At 35.2% G+C, this 20,825-nt stretch overlaps 1 protein-coding gene across 1 annotated transcript in view; it reads left to right on the top strand.

The window, feature by feature from the left end:
• Nucleotides 1-20,825, top strand: part of AHR (aryl hydrocarbon receptor) — a 71,423-nt gene that overhangs the window by 33,919 nt on the left and 16,679 nt on the right. The window contains 3 exon segments of the mRNA XM_064506338.1: nt 9,477-9,592; nt 13,849-13,938; nt 18,500-18,623. Coding sequence (XP_064362408.1) covers nt 9,477-9,592; nt 13,849-13,938; nt 18,500-18,623 — 330 coding nt within the window.

Raw genomic sequence — 20,825 nt, 5'->3', positions numbered from 1 at the left:
ATTTTAGTAAGAAGAACACTGCTTTATTCTAGTAATTGCTTTGGTGGCAACCCATGCATGCAATTCAAAATGTTGAAACCTTTTATATTCATGTATTTTTAACTCTCTGAAGGACAATTTTGATTTCTTTGTTTTCTCTCTAGTTTAAGCGTTTTGGGGTAAATCCTACATTTACTTCTCCCCTAAAGAAAACCTCTTGTTGCCCTGAATCTTCTCACAGCTGGGTAGACTTGTATTCTCTCTGCTGTATCTGATTGTATAGCTGATGGGTTTGTGTTTTGTTGAGTTTGGATTTGGGTTAAACAAGGAAGTTATGGATGATTGAAAATTCAGGAGTGCACATGTGTAGAATTTGCATCACTTTAAATATTAGCCTGTGTAAGTGAGGAATTCTGATTTGAGTTGCTGGCACAAAATCTGAATTTCAAACTAGATGCACAGTTGGAAATTCTTGAATTCTACCAATCTGTACACATCAATAGACAACATATATCTGTTTAGCTCTTAATTTCACAGCTCTCAAAAGCCAGAAAAAGAGATTCCCAGGGCCTGGCCACTTACTTTTTACTTTCCTTCTCTTCCTTTTATAGTCATTGAAATAATTTTTTATGGCTTTTTTTCTATCTGTTGTTAAACTTGTACTGGTAAAAAAGCATTATTTCTGCTCACTCTCTTCTCTTTCTTCACCAGTCATTACCTAGTAATTCTTTGAAATTATCCATGGTGATATCATGAGCTTATGCTCTTGTGATACCTGCCTCTTGATTTTTCTCCGTTCTTCAATTAGTAATGATTTCCTGAAGGCCAAATCAAGAAATATCTGTCTCTGGCTCATAGATTATTTCAATTGTTTATCTTAAATATGCAGAAGTCTTTATAGATCTTTACATTAGCTGGAAATGCACTCGGGAATTAAAGCATCATATCTTCTGAGGTTAAAGGTTGTTTGTTACCAATTTTTAAATTTTTGATTGGCCTTTTTAATGGAAATATTAAAATTTATGCAGCTCCTGCATATGTTGTATTGATATTTTTCTGTATTTAGAAGTAAAATACAGTCTTTCAGGGTGAGTCCAGTAATGTCATAATTTGACATATTCAGCCTTTCCCATGCTTAAGGGGAAAAAGGTATTCTTCATTCCCAGTTACTCCCAAATGTACAATTTCACCCTGATTCTGCTTATGCTTACAAAATTTGGTTATTCAGCTTCCATGGCTATTTTTTTAAGTTGCTTTCTGCATATGCTGCTCTTGACCATGTCAGAATAATGATATATTATTTTCATTTTATTAATGTAGCCATGTTTTGGTCTTTTTGATGCTAATAGGAAATATGTGCTATTATAACATCTATCTAGAGTTTATTGTACTTTACAAGCTGTGCTATAAATTGCAATACAACTTACAAATAAGATTTCCTTTAAATTATTTCCTCTTCAGTCATGTAAGATATGAAAATACTGATGCATACAACAACTTTTAGACTTCATTATTAATAGATGGCATAATAAATGAAAGCCAAGATATTGGAATTAGAAAATGAATATATGACATTCTTCAATATCCAAATTTTGTTTTATATTCAAAGTAGGGATGCTGTGCCAAAAAAACCGTAACTGAGTAGAAACCATGAGCACATAGAAGAAAGAGCTAAATTAGTGAAGTATTTAGAAATTTGGTTGCTAGTAATCAGAATTTTTGAAAAAAAAGTAAGAGAAACTTTCTACTACTTATTGCTTCATTTTTTACCACAAGGCTGTTAGTAGGATAAAAGAAAACAATGTAAAGTTATCTTAATTCAAAATTATTCAGAAGTCATAGAGGAAGGAATGTAAAACTTAAGTCTGCAGTATTTTGCATACTCGTTTTTTTCCTAGTTTAGATGTATTTTATTGTACTTGTAACCTGCACATTAGAAGTGTAGTTATGTGCAAAACAAAGTCATTGCATGTTTTATGTATCATACTAAAAATTCTTTAATTGCATTTTCTCTATTTGTATTAATAACTTTCATAAACATTTTCCCTTCATAGTCTCAGTGATAATAGGTGCAAAATGTTTCGGACAATTAAGTTGTGAAAATAGCTAAGATTACATATATAATCTAATATTAGGTATAGAGATATGTGGATATATTATATTTTCTCCCGCTTAAAATGGATCTTTTGATAGTATAAACAGTTTAGTGTATGTTAATGATTTAGGCACAAGTTTAATATTAAACTCAGTTTTCCCAATAATGCCCTCCTTGCCTTTTGAAATAAGTCTTGCTTTGGCTGATGAACTTCGTTTTAGAGTTTAGTGTTTGTTACTCAAGCAAGTAAGACCATCCCCCTCATGAAAACTGTTGCTGTTTTTTACAGTAATCTAGACCAGACTAGTTGAATTTATAGTTCTACTGAAAGGCTTATGAAACAGTCTAAATTGGCTCTGACTGCAAACTTTGACCTGTTTGGCCGAATTGTGGGAACAATGCCAAAATTTGATATAAAGCAGTTCTGGGAAGCTCTTTAAGATTAAATTCCAGGGCTGCATGACTGATGTGCTAACGATCTACTTGTGATATTGATGTAACACTTGCCTAATACAGTTTTAGGCTTGAGAGATCATTTACCTAAATCAGAGTTGAGATAACTTTATTTTTAAGTAATTTGATGCATTCCAATGTGATTTTAAAAGACCCAGCTAAAAACTGGCAACTTGATATTCCTTTCCTTACACTTTACTACAGTGAGCCAGCCTGGCTCCTCCAAAATTCTTGCTGTTGCCTTTTCATTGGAAAGGAAAAGATAGTAAAGAGGAAACAGTTACAAATGTAGAGTAGCTTTATGTGATTTCCATGAAGCTTTTCAGCCAACGGTCATTGAATCGGTTTGTATTAGGGATTCTTCTAACACATGGCTGATTTTTGAGAATTTTGAGATAGGAAGTCTGTTTAATCATACATTTATTCACTGACTTAATAAGAAGAGACATTTGGTGTGGGAATGTTTGAGTTTCACTTTGGAGTACTCTCTCCAGACTCCAAGATTGAGCTCTAGCAAATCCGGTGCGTTTTCTTCATTTAAGTCAGAAAAATTTGTTCATCCATTCAAACACAAAAATAATTGCCTTTATCTATCTATTTCTGTTTGTTTATTTAGTTGTTTCTGATACTTTGCAAAAAAAAATGCATTTTTCAATTGTGGTATTTCTCAGTTGGAGGAAAACGGTGAAATAGAGCATAGCTTTTGCTAATTTAGTATTACTAATGTAATGATACACATTCCTAGGAGTGCCCCTATCTTGTTCTATGGAAGGCAAGCAAATATTCCATAAGACAACAGTCATAAAAAATGCCTTTAATCTTCCCAAATTTTTAAATTTTCATTTTTACTAGTTTTTTTTTTTTTTTTTTTTGAATCTCATGTAGAGATGCCTTTTTTAATATAAAAAGGGGAACTGGAACAGTTTTTGCATGTTTCTGTATAATTACATTCAAAAGTTTAACCGCCTATATAGTGTTTTCTTGAAGTAATGGTAAACTAGATAAGCATTTGTGTGGTAAATAAGAATTCCATATGAATACCCATCAGTTGGCTAGATAGGTGCTGACATACCTTATGCTGAATTCTGTGCTTCGTCAGTTATTTTATTAACTTTGAAAGAATTAGTACAGGTACTGTCATCTTAAGTTTGTCAGTAGAGTGTATTTGCGCTTGCTCTGTGATAATGTTTTGATTCTCTGCTGCTGTAACTTGTGAAGAGAGAAAGGAATCGCCATTTACAGGATTCCTGCTGACGGTGCCCAAGAATGGAGACAGTACCTTCAGATTACTGCGTGGTGTTTTTTTAACTCAATAAATACTGAAGATGGGTCTTGAAAGCAGCTGGTTCTCAAGTGAAGAAATGATGACAAAGGTTCTCTTTGAGAACAGGAGTGACAGCCTGGAAGGAACAGGGTGAGAGTTGTTGTGGGTTGTAGATGGGAAGCGTTTCTACCAGAGAGAAACCCAAGAGATCAAGTGTTTGAAAATGAAAAACACAGGCCTAGGGCCTCTGAAAAATGGAGAGGATCAAGGCAAAATGAGATGATGAACTATATTTTTCGGTAATCATTCTTCTTGTGTTCTTTGTTATGTTTGTATTTTTAGGAGTTAAGATTATTACTTTCTTTAAAACCTGTTGGTTTATTGATCACTGCTTTCAGCTAGTGAAGGAACAACTTGAAAGCACTGTTTCCAGCTGGATTCTTTGAGTAATCACAGCTAAGGTTAAATGTATCTTAGTTCAGGAACCTGGTTTGAAAAGGATGAAGAATTAGAGAATTCTCTCCTGTGAAAGGTGAAAGCAACAAGTCCAGTACTGAGGAGAATGCATTCAGAAAGAACAGTCAGGACCTAGATGTGTAGTTATTCCTACAATTCCAGCAGCTTCAAAGCATACTGGTTTTCTGCATAAGAACAAGACTTATTTCTGAATATCTCAGAGTTAACAAAATGTATCTTTCTATCATGTGTGATTGGTTGATTCAGTACGTTACTTAAAACTCACGCAGTTTAGCATATATCTTCAAGCACTTTCTCATACTGAATGTTACTCTGTGATAAGAAGGAAGACTGTGTTCCTCTTTGTGTACTAAAAATCATTTTTCAGTAAGCAGTTAATCATCTGTTTTTAAAACAAAAGATGGCTTGTGTCTGTAGTTAGAACTGAGTTGCTAAAATTCTGCTTCAGACCTGAAGAAGCAATTTTATGTCAGAAAGATTTTTTTTTTTTCCCCAGATGTATAATAAGTCTAATACTTTACCTCTGTGTACAAATCTTCTATTACATGACTTTAATAGTTAGAGGTAAGCTGGTAAACACTGATGTTAGCATCATTATTTAATTTGTCATTTTAGATATAATATAAAACTGAGTTGGTATCTTCTACATTTGCTGATACAGGCACTAACCAGTTGCCTTTCACAGCTGTAAAACTAGTGTATCAGAAACCATAACATTGTTTTGTGCTTGGAAAACTTAAAGGTCACTACCTCGTTTTGTTATCTTGGAGGTTCAGTTTTTACTTCAAATCAGGAAAATCCTGGCAATGTAAATGGTGCATGTTGCTGTACGTAGGATTAAATAGCGATCATTAGCTTACTTGAAAAGCTTATGCTTACAATTTAGCCCTGCTGCTAAAAATGTACAGCAGAAAATCTTTTTTTTTTTTTTACGGGGAAATAAGTGTATTTTACTTTTATTGAGTTAGTTATTAGGGGGAAATTCAGAGAAGCAAGCTGACTGTGTCTCTCAAGTCTTCTAGAGCAGAAAATATTTTCAATTATAAAATGTCTATATATTTACTCTATTGGGGTATTCATGTTTTCACATCCTGTGGCTGAAAATCAGAGAAGATAGGCTGAAACATCTATTGTACGCGATTCAGAGATTCAAAGATTTTAAAGCAATGAACTGTTGTGATTATTTCATCTGACTGCATGAGTAAATAGGCCATGAGATGTACCCAGATACATTACTGATTTTGCACTAGACTATGTTAGCTGTAGTGATTTTTGCATAAGTTACCCACTTGTTTGCTAGCCTCAATGTCATGCTACCTTACAAATAGGTTCAGTGAACTAGGAATCTTCTTACACTTTTGTCTGCTGAAAGCACTTATGGAAATTTATGGCCTGGACTCCAGAACAGAGTCTCAGTTTAAATAAAGAGTGCGTTTTGTTGTTGTTGTTGTTTTTCTTCATTATATGGCATGTTTTAATCATTCACATATTTCTGACCCATCTCTGTTGATTCAGCATCTCTTTTACCTGGAGATGCAAATTTTTGTGATTATGTAGCCTTACAATATGTGGGTCAATTCATCCAAATTGAAGTGTAAGCTCAGGTAGTCTGGGTTGCCAAGTGTGATGGACACGCGCTGTCTGCATTTATTACTCTCATAGTCTGTGTCAACTTCAAATTTTACTGGTAATACTTCTTTATGTTTGGCTGAAAAGTATTGATAAACATTTTAATTATGCAGGGCTAGCAATTACCATGCCATAATTGTATTAGTATTGTAACCTTTACAAATTACATCTATAATTTCATTAAAAAGGCTTCTAGCTAGTTTGAAATGTGTGCTTCCCATAAACAAATACCGAATAAGAAAAATGTCAGGATCAACTTAGAACTTTGATTTTTGTGTGTGTGTGTCTCCCATTCCATTGTCTTGTCTCCACAGAAGTTCAACAAGCTTTTATTAAAATCTAGATTAAAATTTATCCAGTCCTGTTGATCTAAAATATCTATATTCAGTCACTTCTGTTTTACCTTTGTTGGACTAAAAACACTTTCATCGTGGAATGTGAATATCTCACTTGTTATTCTCTGAAGTATTGAACAGAAATATTTGGTCATCATTCCTGTTTTTTCTACATTATTATTTATATTTTTGTTTTCCACCTAACAAGGAACAACTTCTGTTGTTCATATTCCTTTTGTTCCCAGTGTTCTTAAACTGTTTTGTATAATCCTTCTGGCTGGACACAGATTTCTTCTATGTGCTTTGGCTTCCTTCGTCTTCCCTCCCTCCCTCCATCCCCTACCCCTTTTAAAGCAATTGCTATCTACTAATATATATTAATTGCTCTAAACTATTTCTATTAATAGAATTAACTATCAGCAAGTAATAATTTATTTAAAATACACATTCTTCTCTTGCACATGGTTACAAGCTGTGTAAATATGGAAGAATTATGGAAATGGTATTGCTACAGGGTACAGCTCTTGCTGCACTGCTCTTGAAAGAGGAATTGAACTGAGCGTTATCTGGTTGCTTTCCATTTATGAATTCCTACTAGTGATGAGAGTGTTAGCTTCTGTCTGCTTGCTTGCTTTTTTCTGATTAGGGTTTTCTAATTTAGGAATGTGTCTTTCTCAGTTTAGGATGTTAGAGCTTTTGAAAATTGTTGAAGTCCTCGGTTCCCTACTTGTCATTCACACTTTTGTGTTTCTTCTAGATTTGACTTTTAACTTTTATGAAATTGGCTTTTTTTTTCTTTTTCTAATAGTAGGATTGAGGTTTTTATTCTCTAAATGGAGTTTAGCTTTTATTCTGTGGGCATCAAATTTACGAAATCAAGTGAAGAGCACACCTACCTAAGCAACGTCTGGACTTCAGTTCTGCTCTATACCTCTTGGTTAATTGAGAAGAGGCCTGATATAAACAAACCTTTCTTTTCAGTAGATAAAATGGTGAATTGATAACCTTTCCTCTAATGTAGTCTCTAAAAGCATGTGGATGTTTTAGAGCTATCACTTAGTGACAAATCTTCAAAGACGTGGAATGCTATGTCCCTCCTAACACAATCTCCTCTCCTTGTCTATAGGTGTTTCGGGAGCAAGTCCCTAAACACCTGTTATTGGGTGGCTTGTAGCAGGCACGACCAGGCATGTGACTTATCTGGCAGAACAAAGTACCTGGGGGGGTATCATTTTTTCTTCCCAGATTGTCAGCAATCTTTCCATCTGTCTTAGGCTACAACAGCTTGCGCTCATTCATATTCTGATTTCTGCAAAGCGCTTAGGTTCCGATTCGGCAAAACATTTAAGTTCATGTGTACCTACGTGCAGGCTTTGAAAGCTAAGTGGAATATAGTCATATCAGTGCGTAGGCTGTTTGAGCTCTACAGCAAGCTATGGATTGGTGGATGAAGAGCACAGCATCATTCAGCAGAGACCCTTGAATAATTCCTTGTGCTCATTTATTATTTGCATAGTATAAAAGGAAAAAAAATGACTATGAGTGTGTGTGGTGTTTTTCAGAATGGCAAGCATGATTATGTATCTTTACTTGCAGCTTTTAAAGCTGCATGTGGGCTTTCTTTCTCAATAAGCATGCAATATAAATTGGAAAAAAAGGATAATTTTTATTCTATTGCTAGTGAGCTTTAGGATTTTTTAGTAAATATTTGGGTTGCATTTTAAAAAAATTCATAGGAAAAAATATTGTCATATCTTCCAAATACTTGATTAGGAATGAATTTGCTATTGCAACTCTGTGTGGCCTAGTACAGAACTTTTTGACTATTGGGTAGGAAGGAGAGCATTAAGGTTTTAATTTCAAAGAAAGCTCTCGCAGCAGATAAATTCCTGACTGATTAATCAGTTAATGTCTTTTTAGAACATACTTTTCCTCTGTGTTGCCTTTGAGGGGTAATTTAATGAAAACTGGTTTAAAAGTTGCTAGCTGTAATAAAAGTTCTTAAAAAAAAAAAAAAAAAAACTGACAGGCATAATTTATCTTTCAGTTAATATTCCTAGTGTAAAATATCATTTAACCTAGTTGAAAAGTGACTGAACAGAAGTTATTGAAGATTCTTGACTAAAGTTCTGAGAAGCTGAAAACGAAGGGGTTAAGCAGGATTGAAAAATCATTTGGACTTACAGTAAAAATCTCATTTTTAGCAGATGAAAACTCTTGGTATTTTACAGCAGCGCAGCCGCTTTTAGAAATTTCTTGTAATTTGGGCAGGGGGGAGGGTATAGCTTTAAGGTAAAGATTTAAAGTACAATTACTGAAGTAATTTTAAGTTGTCTAGACATTGCAGATCCAGACAAAATAATTAATTTGGGCTTGGAAATTCTTTTTTGCACCCTGCGGAAAGTAGATAAAACTCTGAGTTATGGACAATCTTGGAGCATCTAGTTGTTTTATTTAACTGGATACTGTTTATTACAACATACAGCGCAGAGATGGGAGGTACTATGTCTTTCAGATACATTGCAGTAATTTGGTCTGATTCTTTATCCCATATTCCTTGGGTAACTCTTTTAAATCAGTTAGGTTTGTGACATGAATAATGGTTATTCATAGTTATAGTGGTTTAGCTGAAATTGGAAAGTTTGCTTGGTGGTTTAAATAGTTAAAATTTAACGATGGCAGAATAAAGCCCTTTTGTTTAAAATAGCTTGCTCTACTTCATGTTTTCTTGAATGTATGATATGCGTTTAGGGTTCCTGTGTGTCTCCTTCCTCCCTCTGAAGGGAGCCTTAGCTCGAAGTTAGGTGAGATAAATAAAGTGTGAGTATTGTTGTCCCTTACGGCAGTGTATGGTGCTGTTATCCGGCTCTATGAGTTTGTTTTATGAAAGAAGAGTGATGAACTAAAAGTGTGTCTCATAGGAGAGAGAAGGAAAAAAAGGGAGGAGGGGGACAAAATACAAGAGTGCTTTGTGTTTAACAGGTTTGGATTGATTTTGATAATACTGATTCTGTTGTGAAAGTATCACAGTTTAGAAGGAAAGTAGCTGACAGATTTGGGGGGCATCTTTAAAGGTAGGAAAAAAAGCCTGGCACTGAGGCAGAGATCTTTTATTATATTGACTTTAAAAGCATTTTTAAATTTTATTTTTACTTCACAAACTAGCACAACTTCACATGAATTGCTAGTGAGTCTTTCAAAGATCAGTCAACTTTTTTTTTTTTTTTTTTTTTTTTTTTTGTAGTTGCATTGAAGTCTTCTAACTCTGCAAGACCAGAAAGAAATGGCATTCAGGAAAACTGTGGAACAACAAAAACTGGAGAAGACATGCAGATCCTGGAAGGAGAACTCTTATTGCAGGTATGTTTTGCTGTGGATTACTGTAAGAAAATTTAAATAAAAGTAGTATTTTATTATGTTGAATATACTAGTTGCTCAGTGATGAGATTAAAAAAGGAAGCTTTCCTATTGTCAAGTTATCTCATTTTCTTTGGGTTATTATTACGCAGCTCTTGCACCTTCCTCTGGAGGTACTAGTGACTTTGAAGAGTTGATATTAAACTACAGGGACCTGTTAAAGTCTTATTAAGAGTCAGTTCTCAATTTGTTTTTTTCCCATCTCTTTGTATCTATTGTTAATATAGGTGATGTAAATAAAGATGATCATCTTAATAAAGTTCTGATAGGTTAATCATATACAGCAAATTTAATGACTAGTTTTCATAATTAGACTAGTTGTCTAAAAACCCTGTTTCTCTTCAGAAGACCTTGGTCTTGCTGGAATATCTTGCCTTCTCTCTTTTGAAAGAACCCAGAGTTCATAGTATAGATTCAGGACAGATTTTAAAATACCTTCAATAACTTTCAGGAAAATAATAGTAAAAAAATAGGTTCTTTAAATTGTATTGTCTCATTTAATATCGTAGAGTGTCACAGCACGTGAAATATAATGATACATTACTATGTCCAGATAAAACATAAGAAATGATTAATATAAGCATGCCAGTGTTCTAATTGGTTTAGATTAAGTTAGAATAAGTTTAGAATAAGTTTTTACTGCATTCTGCAGCTCCACTTACTATATGTTCATAATCTGTCTTGTACACACATTTTTCACACTGATTTATCTGAAGTGTCAGATTATTAGGTCAGTCAGAGTTGATGATTTTCTTAAATAGAACAAAAAGAATTTGACTGATCAAAAGGCAGAAGTAAAAATAGTTCCAAAGAATCCTACAAAACAATTACTGTAAATGAATGCTAGTGGAAAATAGTTTCCTGACTAGAAGACTAGGATGCATGTACTTTCCTGTCCTAACTTTATTAATAAAGTAGGACAAAGAACTGTTACAGAGTTCTTACAGGTGAACAGCTTTCTTTCAAATGGAAAGTGTCTGAAAAAGGGATAGTATGTATTTATATTGGAGACATCTTGTGAAACTGAGTTATTTTTGTTTTTTAAATGTAAGCTATATGACCAAACTGTTGTATCAAACTGCTTTCCAATATGAAATAGGTTATACATTTATTAATGTAAATTCTACTTCCTTGGGAAGTAAATTAACTGAATTTCATAAGTTGATTTGTTAATATTTTATATTAAATTAATTCTCAAGAATGAATAAGCTCATAGACTTTTCTTAGGGAATGTAAAAAATGTTATGTGATAAAACTGAAATTTTATGGAAGATATTGAATATTCAGTCAGATGTAAATAGTGGTTACAACCTTTCCTTGTGCCTAAGCTCAAAAGTCTTTTTTTGCCACCCAGGTTCCTGTAACCTACAAATGATAATGAACACTTTCTTTTTATTCTATTATTTGCGAAGTTGGTATGAATATATACTCTATTGTTTATACATGTTTGTATTTGCTCATCATCTGCTTCATAACACAGAGAAAAATTGTAGTGTCATTAGTCTTCAAAACAGAAACCAATTGCCTTACCAGTTCATTGTGTTGTGGGAGTGGAGAACAAATACATAGCTTAAAATTATGCTTTCTCCCTTAAAATTATTTATTTATGTCAACATCTTCATATAGATACATGATCTAGTGTAGTCTAAGCTTATGATATGACATGCAAGTAAAATTTCTAGTTTCTCAGAAGTTTTTAAAACATCTTAATTCTCACCAATAATGAACAGTTTGTATATTTTGCCTTTCCCTCTGTATTGGGAGCTTAGGGGGGATGGTATTTGTGCCTGTGTGTTGCATAAGCACAAATAACATCTCCCATCCTCCAGAATAATAAACTCACCCAGAAATTTCATTATGCCTTTAAAGATAATTATTTTTCAGATTAAATTCTGCCAAAACCTCTACAGCACAGACCTCTCACTTGTGTGACTGAATATAGCTGTTTGGTAGATGCTATCTTACAATAGGTTTCTTAACATTTGGAAAAGGCTTTCTCAGTAGCAAAGAGTATATAAGAAAATCATAAAGTGAAAACAGATATGGTTATCTGACAACAGCTAATGATTGTAGTATCCTTGTGTTCTTATGTCAGTTTAGACATACAGGTGAGAAACACTGTTTGTGGGATGGACTTGATCCCTAAGACATTTCAGCCTGAAACTTACCCCAAGTCTTAAACCTGTTTTTAGAAACTTTTTCATGAGAATCCTTGTATCAGCATGGATTCCTGTACTTAAGTGAGCTTTATTTATATGATAAAAGCTCAGTATGCTAATAGAAAAGACACCAAATATTGCTTGTAGAAGGTTTTCTAGATTCTTCAGTTGTTGTCATTCTTGGACAAAAGAAAAAAGAAAAAGAAGTTCATAACCCATGGTATAGGACGGGTAAATGAGTCTAAGTGAGCTCTTAAGCTTGGACACTTGCATGTTTAAGGAACTTCCAGTAATTTGTTGTAAAAGGGTTTTGGGCAAACAACTTGCGTTTTACAGAACTGTTGGTTTACAGGAGGTATACAACTTCTGCAGTAACAATCCTGTTTCAAAATGAACTGTACAGCAGAGCCACTGCAAAATATTGTTGAATGCCAGGTACAGAGACTGCCTGCCTTTGTCATTGAATGGATAAGTAAATCTTTCCATGGCTTTGTATGAAACAGGGCAGATTAACTAATTTTAACATTTGGGCAAGAATTAGATCACTGTCCAGCTTGCAGCAGTGTGATATCAACCATTTGAAGTGAAATATGCTGCAAAATACATCAGTGGAGTACACAAACACCTGCCATTGTACTGTTCTGTTCCCTTGGAATTAGTATAAGCTTTAACAAAAACAAGAATTTTATGTAACTACCATGAGACACTGCTCTGAAATCTCAGGTTTGCTTGGTTTGGCTACGCTATTTAATTCCAGATTTTTTCTAAACTCTTACTGTGAGAGTTAGACCTTCTTGTTTTCAGATATAGTGCACTAAACTTACAGAAGGAAGTTTTAAAGAAGTCACAAATGTGAAGAGCATAGGTTAAGAAATGTCTACAAATTAAATAGGAGCACTTCAGAGAACTTTAAAACAGTCATTTGATCAGATATTAAACTTAGAGCCTAATAATAAAAGAATGAGAAATAGTAGTATGGATATGGAAATATGCAAAAGCAACTGTGGTGCTTACCACAGTTTGGGCCTATGTGAGTTAATGTTTGTGGAAGAATGACACTGTTTCATAATCAAACTATATTATCATGATTTGTATTAACAAATAGGATATCCTTCAGTTATTTTAGGTTTTCTAATAGTTACAATAACTGCATCCTAAAGAGTTTCGAAAGTTGTTTTTTGAGTACACTGGCAAAATTTGACTTTGAGTGCAGCTGAGGAAATTAAGTGGCACAATAGACTTGGTTCAGTCCCTACAGATAGCCTTTTGTTAAATCTTGACTGAAATCCATAGAAGTAAATCATCACCTTTCAGATGAGCTGCCAAGTCACAAATGTTCTGTTTGCTATCACAACAATTGCCATGAACCTTATTGATTGGGAGTACAGATAAATGCCCTTTGCGTGACTTTGAATAAGGAGCCACTTAGTCTGCTTCTTCATGAAGGGGGAAATCTCTTCAAAAACATTGTTTGCTTGCAGCAGTCAGCTTCTGCAGAGGTTTTCTATTTTAAGTAAGCTGTAAAATGGTTTTGGACCATATATGGGATCTTGATCACTTGATTTCCTGTCCACTTAGGCCTGTCTGCACTATGAATAGAACAGATTTGGGGAATCCATTTGTGACATGGCTCAGTTTCATACAGCAGAGTTAATTGTATTGAACTCTCGAGTTGTGCAAGCATTGTGAACTGGTTGGAGTTACATTTAGATAAATCTGTAGTTTAAACTGCTGCCCCTCATCTCCTGTAATCACCAATAAATAGAAGTCATCACTGGGCTTTGTCCTCTTCTCTGACTCCATTTTTGGAATTTTCTTTAAAAAAAAAAAATCTTCATTAGCTGCAGTTTTCTTTATTGTGTCAGGTATAGTGTAGAGAATTGCAATGAAGAATTACTCTGTTTGGGCTGCTAGATAATGATATGTTTTTGCATGCTTCACATTTTATTGTAAGACTAAGGTATAGGTAGACTTACAGCTGCAATAATTTATCTGGAGTTTTGTCTTTGAAGCTGACAGATTGGTGTGTTTCCTCCCCAGGCATTAAATGGTTTTGTATTAGTTGTTACGGCAGATGCTCTGGTTTTTTATGTCTCTTCTACTATCCAGGACTACTTGGGATTCCAACAAGTAAGTTTATTTTTTTCTCCTCTATTTTTCTGCAGAATTTTTGGTTAATTTCTGAGGGCATCGATGCTCATATTTAGAGTCTGATAGTTTGTGTAATAAAATTCTTGGTTAGATACTTTACACTGGATTACTTTGAAACTATATTAGTTTTCTATCAGTTTACACAGTTGAAACGGGATCTCAGGCCAAGCACAACAGGAATATCATTTCCAAAGCTGAATTAGGCAGGATAGGGAACTTTCACACTTAATTAGACTTTACTGGAACAACTGTTTGAAATTTATACTGTGGTGTTACCCAGTTTATGATGCTGAATGAAACATAATTCAATGGGAAGGTAATTATTTTAATAGGAAACCTTTCATACAAAATTAACTCCATATGCTTTGAGGTTTAAATATCTACAGAGTTAGCTTACTAATTTTAGTTCTCCCATCTTTTTGTTTTTTAAAAGACTAGTACATATGTACAGGCATACCTTGTTTTATTGCAGATATTGTGGCCTTTACAAATAGGTTTGTGGCAATGCCACGTCGAGCAAGTCTGTTGGCGCCATTTTTCCAACAGCATGTGCTCGCTTCGTGTCTGTGTCACATTTTGGTAATTCTCACAATATTCCAAACTTTTTCATTATTATTATATCTGTTATGGTGACCTGTGATCAGTGTTCTTTGTTACTATTGTAATTGTTTTGGGGCACCACGAATCGCACCCGTATAAGACGGCAAACGTAATTGATAAATGTTGTGTGAGCTCTGTCTGCTCCACCGACCCGCTGTTCCCCTGTGTCCCTCCCTCTCCTCGGGCCTCCCTATTCCCTGAGACAAAACAATATTGAAATTAGGCCAGTTAATAACCCTACATTGGCCTCTAAGTGTTCAAGTGAAAGGAAGAGTCGCATGTCTCTCACTTTAAATGAAAAGCTAGAAATGATGAGACTTAGTGAGGAATGCATGTCAAACGCTGAGATAGGCCGAAAGCTAGGCCTCTGGTGCCAAACAGTTAGCCAAGTGGTGAATGCGAAGGAAAAGTCCTTGAAGGAAACTAAAAGTGCTACTCCAGCAAACACACGAATGATAAGAAAGCAAAACAGCCTTATTGCTGATATGGAGAAAGTTTTAGTGGTCTGGATAGAAGATCAAACCAGCCACAACATTCCCTTAAGCCAAGCCTAACCTAGAGCAAGGCCCTAACTTTCTTTAATTCTATAAAGGCTGAGAGAGGTGAGGAAGCTGTAGAAGAAAAGTTTGAAGCTAGCAGAGGTTGGTTCATGAGATTTAAGGAGAGAAGCTGTCTCCATAACATAAAAGTGCAAAGTGAAGCAACAAGTGCTGATGTAGAAGCTGCAGCAAGTTATCCAGAAGATCTAGCTAATTAGCAGTCTGCTAATTGATGAAGATGGCTACGCTAAACAACAGATTTTTGATGTAGACAAAACAGCCTTATTTTGGAAGGAGATGCCATCTAGTACTTTTATAGCTAGAGAGGAGAAATCAATGCCTGGCTTCAAACAACAGGCTGACTCTCGTTAGGGGCTAATGCAGCTGGTGACTTTAAGCTGAAGGCAGTGCTCATTTACCATTCTGAAAATCCTAGGACCCTTAAGAGTTGTGCTAAATCTGCTCTGCCTGTGCTCTCTAAATGGAATGACAAAGCCTGGATGACAGCACATCTGTTTACAACATGGTTTACTGAATATTTTAAGCCTACTGTTGAGACCTACTGCTCAGAAAAAAAATTCTTTCAAAATATCACTGCTCATTGCACCTGGTCACCCAAGAGCTCTGATGGAGATTTACAACGAGATTAATGTTCTTTTCACACCTACTAACACAACATCGATTCTGCAGCCCATGGGTCAAGGAGTAGTTTTGACTTTCAGGTCTTATTATTTAAGAAATACATTTTGTAAAGCTATAGTTGCCATAGATAGTGATTCCTCTGATGGATCTGGACAAAGTAAATTGAAAACCTTCTGGAAAGGATTTACCATTCTAGATGCCATTAAGAACATTTGTGATTCAGGGGAGAAGGTCAAAATATCAACATTAACAGGAGTTTGGAAGAAGTTGATTCCAACCCTCATGGATGACTTTGAGGGGTTCGAGACTTCAGTGGAGGAAGTAAATGCAGATGTGGTGGAAATAGCAAGAGAACTAGAATTAGAAGTGGAGCCTGGAGATGTGACTGAATTGCTGCAATCTCATGATAAAACTTTAATGGATGAGGAGATGCTACTTATGGATGAGCAAAGAAAGTGGTTTCTTGAGATGGAACCTACTCCTGGTGAAGATGCTGTGAACATTGTTGAAATGACAACAAAGGATTTAGAATATTACATAAACTTAGTTGATAAAGCAGCGGCAGGGTTTGAGAGAATTGACTACAATTTTGAAAGTTCTGTTGTGGGTAAAATTGTATCAAACAGCATTGCATGCTGCAGAGAAATCCTCCATGAAAGGAAGAGTCAATCGATGTGGCAGACTTCATTGTTGTCTTATTTTAAGAAATTGCCACAGCCACCCCAACCTTCAACAGCCACCACCTTGATCAGTCAGCAGCCATCAACATTGAGGCAAGACCCTTAATCAGCAAAAAGATTACGCTGAAGGCTCAGATGACCGTTAGCATTTTTTAGCAATAAAGTATTTTTTAATTAAGGTATGTACGCTTTTCTAGACATAATGCTATTGCCCACTTAGCAGACTACAGTATAGTGTAAACATAATTTTTATATGCACTGGGAAACCAAAAAATGTATGTGACTCGCTTTATTGCGATATTCGCTTTATTGTGGTGGTCTGGAACCAGACCTGCAATATCTCTAAGGTATGTCTGTAACTTACAGTTCATTGTACGGATTAGGTATGGCTAACTTTCTTGGCTTTGCAAGCCACGTACCAAAATGGTAGAGACCAAGATCCAGAAGGCACGTATTGCATTCCTTAGAGAACTCTCAGAATTAGCTTGTATTAAGACAATACAAGCTGTTACGATTCTTACTTCTGCGTTGCAGGTAGGGCAAATTTGGATGAATAGATGGATCCTAAGATGTTGGCGTTTGCAATACATGCTGCTTGCTTCTTCCCGTATAAATAATTTCTATTACCTAGTAGCCTCCTTTCCAGGACAGCCCTTTTCTTGGTAACGTGAGGTAGCACTGGTATGGTAGCCACACTTGAACTACTATGCTTTGTGTAGGTGAAGGAAATGGGTTTTTGCTTAATGACAAATCCATTGATACATATACTGAATAATTTGTGCTATGATATCTGATTTTTTATTTATTTATTTTTTTAAATGCACTGAATTATAAATGACCTCTCAGGACACCCATGGGCAGAGCCTCTGCCAAATACACTTGTACTTGCTGCACTTCTGTGGTAGAATATTCCACATCTGCAGTTACCTGTATATATCAGTGCTGTAGGGTACTGGATAATGACAGATGCAGTTGCTGCCTAAAAACAGGGAGAAACGCTGCTTGGTCTGTATTTTTAGCTAGCTGATAAGAGTTTGGGGAATACTTGATTAAAAGAAAATATTCCAAACAAAACATTATTATTCCTTAGGTTACCAATTTTTCAATTGTTGGGGAATGAAGAGAAAATATTGGGAGACAAATTGGGCATGATATTTGTATAGCAATGCCAATAAATCAAGTACATGATATAAAAAGCAAAGTCTGGAAATCCCCAAAATAGCATTTCTGGCAAATTTTTCTGAAAAATATTGATTCTTTTGTAAAATACATAAAAGCAAGATTTGAGCTAGACATCTGCTTTTGCTAGATCATTATTATTTCCTTGGGTCTATATTTTATTTAAAATATTTTGTGTTTATATATAGTTGGGGTTTTTTTGATTCATGAAGAAAACAAGCAATTTAATTTTTCTCAGTTTAAGCCTTTTCTTAAATATTTGAGGGTTTTTTCCACCTTAATTTCTTTCATCCACTGATTCTGAATGTTGTAGCTTTGTCATTCAGATAACATTCCTAAACACCACCTAAGTGGTGGTGATACGAGAGCTTAATAAGTACAGATTTTAATACATCCTTAAGGAGTAACAAAGCTTTTAGCTAAACAAAACCAACATGCCTAGTTTACTTGTCTTAGATTTGGAAGTTCTTTGGTTCAGGGTGCTTGGCTTCTTTTATATTCCTGGAGCACCTAGAATGGGTCAGGACCAAGTCCCAGCTGGCAAATACTTTACTAGTATGTGAAATGAAATCAACAACAACACCCTCAGCATAACACTTCCAAGTTTATTTAGACAAAAACAGGTAAAGAAAAGCTTGCCATTAAGTAATTTTTTGTAAGGTAATATTTGTATTATTATTTTCATGTTTGGAGACATGGGCATGACTGAATATTTCTCTGGATTGTTAGAAATTGCCTCAGAAAGCTTCTCCATGTGCGTGCAAATATATGCTTTTTATCCCTTGAGCAAAAAGGATTTTGCTATGCTGTTAGAAATGGTGCCAACAAGATAACTTCCATGATATCATCAGATATGTTTTATATACTTTTTATTTGTCTCCTTTTCCTTTTTGTACATAGTCTGATATCATACACCAGAGCGTATTTGAATTGATTCACACGGAAGACAGACCTGAGTTTCAGCGTCAGCTACATTGGGCATTAAATCCTGCCCAGTCTGCAGATTCTGGACCAAGCCTGCAAGGTAAGAATGCAGCAAGCTTATATGGTTCCCTGACTAATTTTTTAAAGCAGGTGTAGGTAATATCTTAATTTGGTTCTTTTTTATGAACAAAGAAATAAGTAACATCTTTTAAATTTATTTGAATTTTGTGGATCTGTTTAGCCAACAATGGAAAGCTCTATTTCTTTTCAGTTTGAATAAGCACAGCCATTCATAGCACAGCATCATAAAAATACTAATTTTGCTTTAAATAAAATATGAATTGGAAGAGTTTAATTTGGAGCATGAATAGCAGAATTTCTCTCTTGAGTTTGATCAGTAGTGCTGTGGTCAATAGTGAAGGGGGTGATCCTGCATGTCTGTGTTGCAAACAAGATGGTGCAAAGTGGGCAGTGTCTTTTGCCCACCTCAGAAATGAGGAAGCTCTGTTTTTTTCCTGTGTTCACCCTCAGTTTTACCACACCTTAATCACTGTTTGAATGACAGAGTGATTCCTCTAAAGTAATGATCTTTTATATCTGCTCCTACTTACTGATCATGATGCCAAATTTATTAGCACAGGAAGGCAACTGAATATGACAGCTTTTTTTAAGCTCTTCAGGCTTGCAGATCCACTCCATGACTAAGAATGTATTAGAATATTATCTTAATATAGAACAGTACATTCCTGACTGGAAGAGTTTTACTGCTCCGCTTCTGTGGCTGTTATATCTAGTCTGCCACGTAGACCACTAATCTCCTTGGGAATAAATAGGAAGTGTTATAAAAGATGCAACAGATGAACCTTTTAGACCAAATATTATGCTGATTAGCACTTCAGATAAGCATCAGTCGATAATGTGCCTATGTGATCTGCTGAACTGAGAAGCAGTTAAGGAGAAACGCATTGCTTGCATATGGAGACAGGGAAAAGGGGATTTGTTGTGTTATGTGTAATATAGAAAGCATACGCCTGCCTAATAAAGATGGCAAAACTATGGAGATGACTCTGATGCTTCATTTTGCACCATAGTTGTTCAAATATTTAGGTAAAACTCTTACTATAAATTACTTAGTTTTGGGTTTTTTAATGCAGAAAAAGGTCTGTAGTACTTTTATTATAAATCTATCATTCATAAAGTAACCAGATTTAAAACTCTTACAACTTCCCATTTAATGTTTTATAGCCATGATTTGATAAGAGAAAACATAGAAGCAAAGCAAATTTTATTTACTTGTTTGGCTCACCTAAAGCTCCCTATATTTCAATTTTTCATTTTAGTGCCTCAACGTTGTCATAGCATCTATGAAACAATTTATACAATCCAATAGAAATTATGCTGCAAGTTAATTAGGATAGCAAACAGTTGCTGGCAGTCAGAAACCATGTTTCTATGGATTGGCTTATTGTTTGAGAGTGAAACAGTGTTCTGTAGTGCTCCAAGATTAAACAAGTGCATATGAAGTAATAAATGCTTGTGTTTGAGAAGGATGATAACCAGGTTGACTTGGTGTCAGATTTTACTAGCTGGCGGAAGTACTGCAAGTGCTGAGCAGGATTACAAACAATAGTTTGTTTTGTACCTTGCATTTCTAGCTTAGTAAAAGCTGACAAATTATTTTCGTGCCACAAGTAGTGTAATGTATTTGGATGTTGAGGATTTTTAAACTGAATTCAGATTTATAGTAAAGGATAATGTTATGATCATAAAGACCCCCTCATTTTTGTTAATTTAATCCTTTTTTTAAATACATTCAGCCAGAATTATGTAGTTACTGATATAGGTATACTATAAGCATGCTCAGGATTAATCACAGATTCCAGCCTCAGTTTCAGAACTAATTCTACTTCAGTTAGTGTGGACTGATCACTTCTCACTGTGCTCTGATATGCTGCTCTACTGCTGGTCTCCTGAGCTCTTACAGTGCCTGTCCCAGAAGCTCCTCCAAGCCCTATCATACTCCTAGAGAAGTTTGCAAGATTCTACTTCAGTCCGAAATTTCAGCTTTGGAGCACCTAGTTTGGACTGTCCTTTAAAGTGTGCCTGCTGAGCAGCAACGTAAGCTCTTGAGCTCAAAGAAAATGTAAAGATCTCAATGCACAGCGTTTTCGTGCACATCTTTCCATAGTGTCGATGAGCTCTAGCGTGAGTTTCCTTCGGAATATAGATTCTAACTCCTGTGGTGTTAGCCAATGCTTTTGCACCAGAGTTTGCAGAGCCTCTGTGAGACCCTCTTTGCATT

The sequence above is a fragment of the Dromaius novaehollandiae genome, chromosome 2, assembly GCF_036370855.1.
Source record: "Dromaius novaehollandiae isolate bDroNov1 chromosome 2, bDroNov1.hap1, whole genome shotgun sequence".
In the NCBI taxonomy this organism is placed as follows: domain Eukaryota; kingdom Metazoa; phylum Chordata; class Aves; order Casuariiformes; family Dromaiidae; genus Dromaius; species Dromaius novaehollandiae.
Note: the sequence above shows the minus strand (reverse complement) of the source record. Positions and strands in the feature narration are given on the sequence as shown.